This window comes from Bombus fervidus, chromosome 14 (genome assembly GCF_041682495.2).
Source record: "Bombus fervidus isolate BK054 chromosome 14, iyBomFerv1, whole genome shotgun sequence".
Taxonomy (NCBI): Eukaryota; Metazoa; Arthropoda; class Insecta; order Hymenoptera; family Apidae; genus Bombus; species Bombus fervidus.
In genome coordinates this window covers 714,374-728,747 of record NC_091530.1, presented here as the reverse complement: position 1 = coordinate 728,747, position 14,374 = coordinate 714,374, and the positions used below count along the sequence as shown (strand labels likewise).

The following is a 14,374-nucleotide window of genomic DNA, read 5'->3' as shown; positions in this document are numbered from 1 at the left end:
AATGGCCTACTTCGTGCGATAAATCTTCGTAGACAGGGACAGGAAGTCTGCTCTTGCGTAACAAGGTTGACGCATTCGACAGGTTAAATCTTCCCGTCTTTTGCATTCTATCTTCTTCTCGTATCTGCGTCAACTTATTTCAAACTTTTATCTTTCGTTTCTTTTCCTTGCAAGAAAATTACCATATGCGATCTTTCGAGATTTTTCAGGAAACAGGAAATGGACTGTAAAACTTGTCGAAGTAAAGTCCTATTAAAATGTTTGACAATTAACATGGCGAAACCAACGAAAGAAACGCTACTTTTGCCACGAGCAAAGAGAATATAAAGCATAAAAATAAGAGAGATGTTTAAAAGGAGATTAGATGATAGAAAATGGGCAGCAAAGAGAAGAACAGCGTTGGATAAAAATCGAATAAAAGTGGAGCATGAACGAATCGAATGGCAGATCCTTGACCTAAAAATAGCGATCTCCGCTAATTTCTTGTCTCCGAAATTGATATTCAGTGACGCGATTCATCTATTAGCAAATTTATCGAACAACGGTTCCCTCTCCTTGCCGCGTTTACAATCACACAGTCGAGTTTAACGCTGAAACGTGGCAATAAATTTTATCGAAATGGAATTACCAGCCAAAAGTCGTTCGTTAAACAAGACGAAACGGACGATCGTGTTTTTATCCTGGATATCGCATAAACGAAACGAGCTTTTGACGCACACACGCGGATAGCCTATGCTGTCCTAGCATAACCCACAACTTGCTACGAACGCAAACTATAAAAAAAAAACAAAAGCCGCAGTAAAACAATTGTACTTGAAAAAAAGACCCATCTCAAAGAATCGTCTTAAGAAGGTGGAATTTTTGGCAAAAATTGAAAACACTTTGAAAAACTTTTCCCTGTATTAAGACCAGAGTTTTACGCGTGTTTTACTAAAATTACTATGAATTATTTATTCGATAAACGGATGTAAAGAAATTACTCTTCTCGATGAAAGGATTGTATCGGGAAATTCATATTTGTCAACTTTCCACCAAAATACGAATTAAATCTTTCGATCGCGGCTAAACACGAATTAAACTTCAAAAATAGGATAAAAAGAAAGATACGAACGATATAAAGAATTAAAGAATAAATATCGATAAAATAACGTGACTCGACTCTGATCGATATCCTCGGAGATATTAAAATTGCCAATGGCCCTTGTTCAACGGATCTTTTAACAAAATCCTTTGGAAAAGGAGAGGCGCACGCTGAGATTAAAGACTATAGAGAGTGAGCGAGCGAGTGAACGAGCGAGAGAGAGACAGACAGACAGACAGAGACGAGCCTGCCTGTCTAGACGGACGTTCGGATGGTAATTCGCAGCGATGAACTAAAATGGTCAGAGACGAAAGAACGTGACTGTTCTTTTATCTGCAAAATCGGCATGAAATCAGCCTTTACCGCTGGAAGTCAAACTAACCAGATGTAAATGTAAGCATGCCTGTTTACGTCCAAATATCAAAATCCAAAGCTACTTTATGCGATAATCCGTTCGACGGACGAAATCCTTGGACATTCGCGATTCCAGATTTATCGGCAATTCGGTGGAAAAAAAAATCGACAAAGGTATTTACAATTTGAATCGTTTGTACTTTTTGCTTAATTACGATCTAGTTACGTTGTAATTTCTCCTGGAAACTCAATGTTCGATGGATTATGTAATCTCTAAACGTGTACGTAGTATTCGTACGACTCACGCAACAAACTTTCCTTATTCGGAAATGATACACCAAATATATACGTAGATATGTACGAAAATGATTGAGATTTAAACTTTATAGAACGTAACAAGAACGATCTTAAAAAAAATTCCTTATGAGAGGAAACGTCAAAGTCGACGGTTGGCGGATAGAAGCGATCGTACATACTGGTATTTAAAGTTTTAGCCAATCTAGCGCCGCTAGCTCAATCAGTGGTCCTGCTGTAACGCGAGAACCCAACGTCCAGCTAAAGAATATTTATAGGCTGTGCGTACGTAACCACTTTAAGTCGAAGCATCCTCGATGCTCAAGAAAAAAAGACACGGCTCCTTTTAACGGTGTCTCTGTTCGAACGAACCCCTTTCTAATGGGAACAGCTCAATCGCATTGCCAATAAAAATCGGTTGAAATCGTCGCGATAAACTATCCTGATAACCAACCTCGATCGACTATCACCTCGCGAAACGTACAACTATAAAACCGTATCCGTCTAGTCGTAAAACAATCGTACGATCGAAAGTTATAAAAATAACTGGCTGTTTGAAAATTCGAAAAAGCTGCTACAAGCTGTACGAAAATTACACCGAGAAAAATACAGTTTGTTTCGAGCTGATCACGCGGTGCACGACTCGAGCGAAAAAGCGCGTGTACGTGCTTGGTCGTGATTCTTTGGTCCATCGGTTTTCGAACGTCGCGCATGCCACGCGTTTCCATTTCTTGTTCTTAATAAATCTAAAATACACGCGTACATAAAACTGGTAATATACGCCAAGTATCGAATCAAAAGTGTTCAAAGTGATTTATAATAGTATTAATATCTAGTCGAAAATCTTCGAATCGCCTTTGTATCGAGATTCACCTGCTACTATTGCTAGAGCCAAGTATTGCGATATTACATCGCACGCAACCATATCTATATCGAGTTATCGGCCGAGTCTTAAACTTTTTCCAGATACGAGTAGACTTTGTTCCATCATCTTTCAACGATGCAACGAAAGCAAACGTGTTTATACCATTCCGTTTAATCTCCCGTCGATCTATCGAATAGTGCCGCTATTTCGTCATTATTATCGTCGAATTTCTCTCGTTTTCCAACAAGAACGCGAGTTCGCAAGCTCGGTAGACTCTGCGAGGCTTATCCGACAGCTCGATACGTTTGAAGGCGCTCGCGTTAAAACGCGTTAATATTTTCTAGATTTCTAGTTTTTACGACAGATCATACGTACGCGCGCGCGTAGATTGCTGGACGAAGCGACAAACCGCGTGGAAACGCTGCATCGGTCGCGATGGTGTGTGATCGATAAAAAGCGCGACACGTTTCACGACGAGCGGGTTTGCCGTCGACGCGGTTGCTCGTCGCGCTTCTCACCGCCACCGTTCTTGAAAACTAACCGCCGGGAATCGTTATGACTGCTAGTCGATGGTTAAGTGCAGTGTCACGGTCGCGATACGGAGTCGCGAGCGACCACGTGCCAGCGAGATAACGACCGGAGGAGCGGGTATTCGTGCGCAAGATGAAATAGGAAATCGGTGGGATCGCGGGGAGTTTGGGGCAGTGCAGTTCACAGGGTGCTGAATGCGCGCGTATATATAATTGCCTTGATGTCACGCCAAACCGACTTGGCTTTAAAATTAGAAACCAAGTCACTCCGTGGCAATTTTGCGAATCGAACTGTTGAATCGAATTGGCGATCGAAAATGTACCGTCCTTTGTCGTATGGAGTCTGCTACCGATAACGTCATCGATAAATAAGAATTTTGCAAGCCGGAGAAAACCAGCGACTAGATGGCGGATTTTCACGCGTATTCGTTGCTTTTGCGATAGAAAGAGAGCTACGCATATTTTGGATATTTTACACAGTTTTCCATATTGCGCGCATTTTCTACAATTTTTCGCTTTCAAATTTCTCATAAGCGCACAAAGATACGCAAATTTTTCTCTTGCGATAAACGATCTTGAAAACTGAATATTCTTACGAAATTGAGAAATTAAAGAAAAACGGAGTCGATCGATTTGGCTCGTGAAAAGTTCGAATATCGTTAACACGACGATATTATCTATAATCCGATATATCTATAGATCGAATGCAATTAACCGCGTAAAGTATACGTTGCGTACAACGTAATTGGTATGGTCGAATCAATCGTAAGTGGAAAAACTTGAGATATTTTGCAGCACTCGAAGGCGACGTTTACAACTATGCGGTACGAGAGACGTATCTAACGATTCATTTTTGCTAAACAGCGTGCATCGAATATGCATCGAACTGGTATGACGTAATTTGATAAAGCAGGCGAGTGGCGCGTGCACGTTGCTCGGGTCGCCAATTGTTCAATCGCTTTAATAAAATCGAACGATACGGTGTACGTAGCCGTATCAAAGATCACTGCTGTCCTTTTCTATAGAATATACTCTTTCCTCTTCTCTGTTTCGATCGATGGATGTACGTACAAGATGCACAAAGGTTAAGCAATTACATTTCCGATATTTTACAACTTCGTAAAAGCAAGATTAATAAACCTAGTAACCTCTCGTAAACATTTCCAAGATCAACGAGAACTAGTCGCGTCGTTCTACGACGAAACTAATTAATTTACGATTAATTGCAATTACCTAGACCTGTGTTTCGACGTTCGTATCGCGGCCCGATATACACAGCGATCAAGAATGCAACTACGAAGAAAGAATGCCGAATTCATACGCCTTACCTGTTCTTGTTCCAGCCGTCTTACCAAAAAGATCGGCGCAACACAACGGTCCGAAGTATTTCGCGGCAAAAGTAAACGAAAATTTGCATTTCGATTCCATTCTTTTCAAAAATAACGAAACATTCAACGAAAAAACAATAGCCAGATATAGCGTGAAATATGCGGAACGATACAAGGCCACGATTATTGCCCGTTACGGATCGTTTCTTAACGAGCCACTTCTATCGCGTTCATTCGTTCATAAACGAGGAAACACGGGACAAACATCGAGCTACCCCTTAACGAACCCTGAAATACGCTCCTAATCGCGTTAATCGCGAGTACCATCGCTGCTCTCTCCATTCATTATCGATACGATGTTTTCTAACTACAAAGAGCAATTCATCGATAATAAACGTGCGAAACGCATTTTATCGGCGGATCGCGACTTTATCGCGTCTTCTCGACTTTCAAATAAATGTATCGTGATCATTGTGCGGTTCGTGCGTGAAAACATCCGTCCCTTCCCCCCGCATATAGTTATAGACCGCTGTACGGCAAACAAAGAAAGAAGCGAGTGCAACTGCTCGACGAAAAGAGCAACTAGTAGCGAGAAATTTGACTGGAACCAAATTTTCTGTACTTTCAACTTTAATATAATTATTCACAGTTTTTAGCATAACCTGATTCCTTTTCATACGTATTTGGAAACTTTTGTCGCGACGAATTTGAACAACGTTCAACGATCGCGTTATTCGTCCGACGATCTTCGGTAATCGTAAGTTGGATGAATTAGGAAGTCGCGTGGAATAAATTTGACGAAGGTGAGTTACGATTGTCAACGATTCGGACGTTCGCTTAATCTGAAATTATTCGACTCGAACGCGGCGAAACTTTACTCCAAAGAAAGAGCAACTGAAAATCCAAGGCGTTCGATTCGAGAGCGAAAGGCAGACGAGAAATGGGAGTGTAGAGGTAAAAGTTTGGCTCACCGAGCAGATAATGTCGTATCCATTTTTTCTTGGGCGGGGGCGGCATCCAGCTGCGTACCGGCTCGTCGTTGACGACCACGTCGATTATACCGACGACCTGCGTCGGCATCAGACTATTCGCATCTCTCAGTCCGTTTACATTGTTATTCGTCTCGTTAGCGATGTCGATCGCACGCTGCGCTCCCGCAGCTTTGACCACGTTCAAATTCATACGAGGTTGAACCGCCGCTGTGCCATCCGAAACCAACAGAACTCCCATGTTCCCGACGATCACACGCGTTCTCGCGCACGCTGCTCTCTGCTGCGTACAACACGCGCGCCAACGAAAAAGAGAAAAAGGAAAAATAACGAGCACACGGATACACATGCACCGATACACAGGATCGACGTATGGACGTTCCTCTTGCCTTTCGGTACATTCAAGCGACAGTTTCTACGACCATTTGCAATCCTGCCCGATAATTTTCTACTCTATAATCGGAGATCGGGTCGGCGATGCCTCCTCGTCACACCCGTGAATTTGCGATCAGGACAATAGCGAGATCGCGTTCCCTTGTACCGTAGTCGGGACAGTACCCTTCCTCCGCGCCCGGAGTCGGTACTCTACGACGACGGTTAAGGTCCGAAGCACGAGAACGAGGCGTACGGCGCTACGAGCGACGACCGGACCAGAAGATACACGTACCGCACAGCACAGCCGTAATTACCACGATAACTTTCCAATATACATAGATGCCGATGGCTTTGGAACTTTCTTCGATAGGAACTTGGATCCGTATGCGTGCACGGTTACACGGCGAGGAGCTTCCCTTTAACGGCGACGAACGAACGACCTGGTAGTATATACGAGGTAGATAAACACGTCGTTGCTCGGTGGTCGGCGGGTTTTCGAGAACGCATAGCCTTGCGACGACCGATAAAACTGTCGTCCAGGACGGTGTCGAACGGAGCGGTCGCTCGAAAAGAAGTGGAAACGACCGGGAATGCGAAGCGCGTGGAAAAGAGAGAGGGCTGCGTCACAGTTTCGTTTCAGAGAGGGGAAACGGTTACGACGAATGAATACGACGAGGTCGCTGTTTATACCGGCAAGAAAAAATCACAACTTTCGAAACATTCGCGACACCGTGTCTCGTGCGTCGTGGTGTCGCGTTTGACGAATCTCCTTGTGGGCCCCAGTCACCACGGGTTCAAATTCCTTTTTAACTAACATTGACGACAGTTTCGATATCCAGAAGTCCTTGATCGAACCAACCTTGTCGACCAACGTTCGTCTCGACAGTTTCATTGCTCGTCCATCGAATACGTTCTTCGATTTCGCGATTATATATATATATATATATATGGTTACCGACGTCTTCGAAACACACGATCGATGCCCATTTATCGAAATCAATGTCCCATCCACTTATCCATGTGCGATTTAACTCGGAGAATAGAGCCGCTACTCTGCGAGACAATACGCGAAAGATTTCTAGAAGTGTCGATCGTGCGTGAACAAATCCAAACACACTATCCTAGATCGCAACACGGCTATGGATTTCTTATTCGACGGATCGCACTTGTGTAATCGCGGCTGATAAAGCGGCGTCTCGAGTATCCGTGTATCTGCAACGACGACGCACAACCAGACCAGCGACCTTTTGCGCGTATCTAACAGCCGGTCTGACTTCTCATGTATGTATGTATACGCGGCTCTACGACTCGCTCCTCTAAAACCAATCTATATTATATACGACACGACGACTCCGCCAGCTTGATAAAAGAGACTACAAGGTCGATCGATCGACGAGTATCGCGTCGGTATGTCCTTCTTACCAATTTGAAAACCGATTTAAAGAAACAACGACCGGTCGCTCGTATCGATCGTTCGATCGCCCGTGTAATTTGCTAAACGAAGGAATCTCGTAACCGCGTGAGTCGCGGGTGCCGACTGAAGTCTAAACGTAAGTGCCACCGCCTCCAACCTGAGGATGACGATCCCCTGCTCCCTTACCCCACCTCTTCGGCCCGTGCACGCCACCAGTGGCGACGGCATGGCAGCAGCGACGCCGACCAATCTCCTCTCGACCCTCCGTCGCCGCTTTCCGTCACATCTCCGTTCGCGCGAGAGCTGCCTCCAGTCACCCGCGACACTCTGTCCTTGTCGCCCGAAGGCACGCTGTCTATCTCCGTCGGAATCCTTCTGTATGTATATATATATACATATATATTTGCATACATACATATATATATATATACGTATACGCGCGCATGCACGCACACATACAAAAATACTATGTACGATGCACGACGTGTTGAAACTCGAAACGGCCGCCGCGAAATCGCGTGTACGTTTCGAAACGTAATCGGAGCGAACGAGAATCGTTAGCCTCGCTCGACAACGAATACGCTCGATGATAGAGAAACTCGTCGACGTAGGTGACAAAGAGGGAGAAATACGGAGAGAGTCGACGACGTTTCGATTGAGTCGTTCGACTTCCAAACGCGTTCCAACGCAGGCTCCTTTATCTCCCTGTTCAGTAACTGTTACATACTTGTTCTTCCGTGTTCGTTGGCACGCAATGGTTGGTTTTAAAGAACGACCGACGCAGTCCACCGTCACGTAGAGAAACTGGATCCTCGTCGATCGACGACAGATTAGGAATCGAAGGCGATCTCGCGTGGAATTGCTCGAACCCAGTGAATTATGCATGATCGCCGTAATAGGCAGAACAATCGATCACTTATTTAACACGACGCACGCGTTTTCTCTGTGCGCAACGTGTATGTGCGATTCGGAATGGCGAAAAAAAGAAAAAAAAAAAAACAGTTATTGTGCGCTCTGAATTTTGTAGCTAAGAATACACGAGGCCCCCGACTGCGAGGACGCGCGCATTAATATGCAATATGCACGCGTATCCGATCGTACTCGATCGAGGCATCGAATCAACGTGTTTTCGACCCGCGTCACTTTACTTCGTTTCAACTGAGATAACATTCCTTAAATACCTAATGTTTCTGTTTTGACACACTTACCGTCGATAATGAGCATCTTCTCTTCGCAAAATAAGTCATCTTGCTCCGTACGTTCCCGCTTTAACTTGGCACCTGAAAACGTAATAAGAAAAATCAATAGTTTCGGATCAAAGAGAAGAAAGAAGAAGAAAAAGATGGATAAAATGTTTGACAAACGTTAATTATAATACCCAACGGATCGTAATTGTTACGTTTCTCCTTAAAAATGCAACCTGCCCCTTTCCATCCCCTACGCGCAATGTCACCGATAAACGCGGCAGCGTACAGCGGCGAAAACAGTGACTACCAGCGACGCACCGCAGCGCAACACGTCACCGTTCCGTTGCACTTCCATCGCGTTCCTGGTCTCGATCCTTCGTTAGATTTTCTTCGACGCATCTCACCGCGGCGTATAAGCGTATAAGCTTGAATCCACAGGTCGATAAGGTATGAAAAATTGAAGGAGGCGCGTCTGCACGTGCTAACACGGTAGGGGAATGGACAAGGATATTCCCCTGGTTTAGCAGGGTGAGCGGCAACGAGAGATCGAACGGTGTGGTGGGGAAAAACGAAAACGCCGGGGAATACCGTCTCGCTTTATCTCTGTTCCTCCCTCTTTCACCGGGTCAGCCGAGGACTCGGCAACGTCGCAATTGATCAGAACGCCACGCGGCCGGACACTCGTGGTGGGGGCTTGCCGGGGACAAGGCGCATGCGCACTCGTGCGACTCATTTGCCCGCGTGCTCGTTCGTCGACACAGTGCACCGCTGCGTTCTGCTCCGTTTTACTTTGCCCTTATTTACCCCGTTCTTCTACTCTAACCCACTTTGTTTTCTCTCGATCTATTCGATCGGCGATCGAATTCATTCGTCTCTACCCCGTTCGCGTTGTTTCAACAGCGAACACGTGACCGAAGGTCCTTCTAGAAACTACTCTCGTGTTCGTGTCGCCTATTTTTCTGCCACGTAATTCATCCTCTCGTACTTTCGTCCTCTATTTTCCCCTCTTCGTGATACAGACTCGTACAAAGTCAGCTAATCTGCGCGTATCCGCGGATAGTGCGAACGTTAGTCGGTAACGACCAGTGGGTTACGAGCGCCCCTACGACAGTTTACAGAACAGCGCACAACGCACTCCGACTGATGCTGTGCGGTAGGAGTGGTTAGCGATGATGTAGCGGTCGATCCCGAGCTTAAAATCCTGGAATAGTCAAGCGATACCGGTTTTAATGCCAACAGACTTTGGTACACGCCGAAGCTTCGTCAAAGTATTATTCGAATAAAAAAAAAAAAAAAAAAAAAAAAACCTACATCGACGCCCAAAAAATGTGTAAAATTTACATATTCAAGGTCTTTGAGAAATTTCGATCGGGTTTGAATCAATTACGCGTAACCATGCAGGAAAATTAAATCCCTCCAACACACAGGTACTTCTCCCTTGGGATCTACGCTTCGCACGCCTATCGTGCTAAACACGCGCACGCTACGTGCGTTATGAAGTTGTAAAGCTGAATTGTAAAGCATCGTTTAAGTACACGATAGACAGACTTAAATTATCGTTTAATGCGCATTGCCTGTTATATCACGCACCACCGTGCCAGCGAGCACGCGCAACGCGGTAACAGACCGGATGCGCGGAGATAGGGAGCGAATTACAACGTTTAAATCATCCGTATTACGATCGTGTTCGTGTGCGAGACCGGTATATACTCGTGGTTTTCCATTTTATAAGCCGGTATATATCGAACTCGCACAACTTTCAATTCTTCTCTTACACATTTACGTGCTCGTAACTTTTTCACAAATAAATTCGTTAAAAAAAACCGATCGTTTATTTTATAAAGACAAAGAAAAAAATGCATCGTTACAGAGTGCGAGAAAGGTTTTATTGGAAAATTATACGCGCGTATCTTTGCAAGAGATTTCGTTTCAACGCATTTATCATCGAGTTACTCGATAATGAGGGATCGCTCGATAACGTTGTCAGTAAGAAAATCAAGCCGCAGGGATAAAATTGGGGCGTATCGCGAAACGCGCATTTTCCCGTCTCCTGTCGCATTTCAACCGTGCGCACAGAGGCGTGACCGTGAAAACAAGGGATCGATCCCCCGATACGCGTGTATATTCACCTTCCTTTAAGATTTCATCACGACCCACCGGCAAAATAGACAAACGCAACAATACGTCGCTATTACATACGCTCGTTACGTACCGTATCATCTTTTTCATTCTATCTCTCTGTCCCCCTCTTTTCTTTTCCTTCTCTCTTTAATAACTGCAGAAAAACTCATATCTCTATAAGATAGAGATATCAATCGTTCTCGATCTTTATGCTACATCTTATACGCGACAAAAAATGAGCCTCTTCCAGATCGAAGGATTAATGTCAGATAAGATTTATACTTCGTCGATATACAAGGATGAACGAATATAGATAGCACCGAAATTTAAACTGCCTTTTGCCAGTTCACCTGACACGTTCATTGAGACGCGCGTTGACGCGCACAAACCCACGAAACGGGAAGATCGATCTGACCTGTATCGTACGTATATTTTTTTTTTTTTTTTTGTCCGCCTGCCTGCCCGCCTGCCTGCCTTCCTTCCGCGGACGTATAACGCACCACGCGTGGCTACCTGCGCGATCTCCTTCGTTCCCCCCTCTCCGCCGTTCCACTTCCCTAACCGGAGATAGCCAGTGTCCACTGCGTGTTTCTATGTACCGTGTGTGGCAGTGTGCGCACCAGCAGCGCACGCTCGAGAATTGCCGCTGATCGTAACGAACCGCGCGATAAATCAGATGCGTGCGCGATAACGATGAAAAAAGCTGCACGAATATCGCGCGAGTGAGACAATAGCTAGAAAAAGCGTGGTATCGATACGCGAGACGACACGAGATAGGATAAAAGGGAAAGAGACAGAGGACCACCGACGAAGGGACAGCCAGAGGTGTCCTCCTGGATTGGAGTGAAAAGAAGGAGAACAAGGAGTGCAAAGAATCGCAAAGATACAGGGGAAGAGCGGTAGGAAAAGGGAAGGCGCGCTGGCAAACATAAACGGCCGTGTACAAGTAGGTGGCGCGCTCGTGAATGAAGCACAAAAGCTGCCGTAGTTTCTAGAGTCAGTGACCGGGGGTCCTCTGACTCCCCACTATACCTTGGTGTATACAGGTTCGTTCCTACCGTCATCGTCACCGTAGCGCACCACGGTCACCATCGTTACCCCTCCAAAAGCGATATCGCGTATCCCCACCTCTCTAATCCACCATCGCCTCTTCCTCCCGCCCCTTCCGCCCTTTCTCCTCGTCTCAGCCCCCTGGCGCAGCGTCTACCCCGCGGTTCCCCGCTGCAAGCCAACGTGTACCCTTCCCTCTACGTACGCTCCCACCTAAGCCTAACTTCCGCCACCCTTTGCCTTTATACGTGCCCAGTGGCCTCTGTACGTGCACGTTTCTGATGGCTGGTTCACGTTGGATCGACGACCAGAGGGGAACCCGATGCATACGGTCAACTAAATCGCACCGCTCCACCCCTGCTCGCCCCTCGCTCGATTCCACTCCCACTCTCTCTCTCTCTCTCTCTCTCTCTTTCTCTCTTCTTTACCTTCTCTCTTGACTTTTCAACCTTCTATCTCCTTGAAACTTGTAAACACTTCGCCTGACCGCTTGTCAATCGTGATACACTTTCACGCAACGATATTAACGCGAAAAGCCTTCGAGTTTAACGTTCATCGCGAGATAATGTTTAATCAATCCGCGCGCAAACCGACTCGCGATAAAAAAATTTCTGAGAAAAATGCGGGCGTTCGCAAGTTCCGAAATTTCGATATCGCGCGGAATATAGTAGGAATTGACGTAAAAGGTAATCGAGGCGAGGACTTTTTATCGCAACGGATCGTATTAGCTGGTGGAACTACCGGTTCACCTCGACAATGATCGTATAACTCGTAATCAGCCACGCAGCGACTGGTTTAGCGATTTTTTTCGCGAAACTTTATCGCGACGAATCATTTGACTCGCGTAAAGTCAATGTAATCGTAGAGAAAGAGACCGATGGCATAGTGGCGTGCCGTCACCGCGCGTTTCGTGCTCGCCGAGAACTCTTTCGCGTGTGCTAAGACTCGCTTTACAGGATCGGTCGGTTGAGTCATTGACCTGGGAAAACGCGGGAATCAAAGGGACACGACGATGGTACCCCTCGAGCGATCGACCGAACGCTTTTGCGATTATTATCGCGTCAACCATCTAGCTCTAACGTGTCTTCGTAACCCCCTTAGAGCCATCACCGAGCTCGTTAAACAGAGAAACCCATCTAAAAGATGTTTCATCGAGATAGACCGATAACTCGGACAGAAATGCAGGAGAAATTCGTACGTGGATTTTGTAGAACGATTTTATTTTTATGGAACTTTCCAGCTCGTAACGCGTAAAAGCCCGTCAACCTGTTTGAGAATCACTGTTGCGAGGGAAATCATACCTAATTTGGAGGCGGTGAACGCATGGGTCATCGCGTGCTATTCGCATGTACACTGCAGTGTCTCTCATTCCCCGCGCAAGTATTTTGCAATTATATTTTTTCTTTGAAGCGAGAACGTTAACGGTCGCTTTTTGCGATATCGTCCCAATGCCAATTCCTATTCTAAGCTCATAAAGCAACTCTTAGTTTCGCAATATTTTTTCGAGTACTGAGAAAACCATTCTGCTACAAAGTACCATAGGGCTATTTCTCGAAATGATACGCGATTATCGAATCTATCGTTATGATCGGACACTGTGACGATCGAAAGTTTAAATATAATAATTAACAAAAGTTTGCATAAAAGATTCCCAAATCTTCGAAGATCTAACGGAATAAGTAAAATAAGTAAAGCAATAAAGTATACCAAAAGAGACAAACGCTTCTAACTTTTCTCCAAATCTATATACTTTTGCGATTCGTTTCAAAGCTTATTTCTTACGTGAAATTCGCGTTTGGAGCAACGTGGAATTTTGTATTGTCACTCGTTCTTGCATGAAACGAAGCATCGAGCCGGTAGAAGATTTTGAGGAAGCAATTCGCAGCGTTAAGCTATTCTACGTATTTGTAGGTATTGTGAACGGTAGCCGAAAAGTGGCGCGTGGTACTCACCACGTGGCTCGTTGGAGTTGTGATGGTTGGAGTGGGGAGCTACAGCGAGCGGATGATCGGAGGAGGAGGAAGAGCTGCTCGCGAGGCGCTCCCTCGTTTTCTCCTGCTGCTCGACGAACCGCGCTGCTTCCAGCAACGTTTCCAGGCTCATCCTGACGTTGCCGATTCGCTCCACGACGAGCTCTGTTCCTTTTCAAGATCCTTCGGGAGATTGAGACTCTGCGATCGGACCGTCGATTCCCGTCGCCGGCTGCCGAGGACGAAGAAGTCGAGAGCCCGCTCTCGTGTCTCAACCCTCCTCTTTTTCTGCTGCTGCCAGCCGCGGGTGGCAATCTACGATCCACAAAATACAAAAAATAACCATTTAGTTATACTGTAAATGCACCGGATCGCAGTGTCACTTCAGAGCGAAGGGTGGGGGTACGTAGCAACTCGTTGGATCTTGATTTGTCGACCTTGGCAAACGCGAGAGGAGAAGACATATGTAATAACGTAAATACTCGCGTTCGTTTCATCGTTCGCGATTTATTTAATAATCAGCGTACGATACACCGAGAAAGAGGAAGAAAGCCAATTAACTGGACATGGTACGACACTTAATCGACGCGACGGCAAGTACGAACCTCTGATAACGTGAAAAAATTACACATGTCACATCTTTTCGTTTGTTTTGCAAGGACACGGCTTCGGATCGACCAACAACCATTTCGACTGCATGATCGTTATTTTTCCTTAACGTTTGACGCTTTGTTGTTCGATAATATTATTAGCTTCTTCGAACGGAGCTGCAGACGGTACGGACACGACCGGTGTCTGAGTATACGTCACGTGACG

The 14,374-nt window shown here is 45.6% G+C and overlaps 1 protein-coding gene across 9 annotated transcripts in view; it reads right to left on the bottom strand.

Annotated features, from left to right (window-relative positions):
- LOC139994502 (uncharacterized) overlaps positions 1-14,374 on the bottom strand; it is a 33,682-nt gene that overhangs the window by 17,013 nt on the left and 2,295 nt on the right. For 6 of the 9 annotated variants that reach the window (XM_072017219.1, XM_072017222.1, XM_072017218.1 and 3 more), the window contains exons 2-3: positions 13,541-13,873; positions 8,439-8,510 (exon numbers count right to left, since the gene is read on the bottom strand). In XM_072017219.1, the coding sequence (XP_071873320.1) occupies positions 8,439-8,510; positions 13,541-13,691 (223 nt within the window). In that variant the 5' untranslated portion in view covers positions 13,692-13,873. Of the gene's footprint in view, positions 1-5,423; positions 7,233-8,438; positions 8,511-13,540; positions 13,874-14,163; positions 14,372-14,374 lie in introns of those variants that run through there. The other 3 variants (XM_072017216.1, XM_072017217.1, XM_072017223.1) reach the window with 2 other exon arrangements.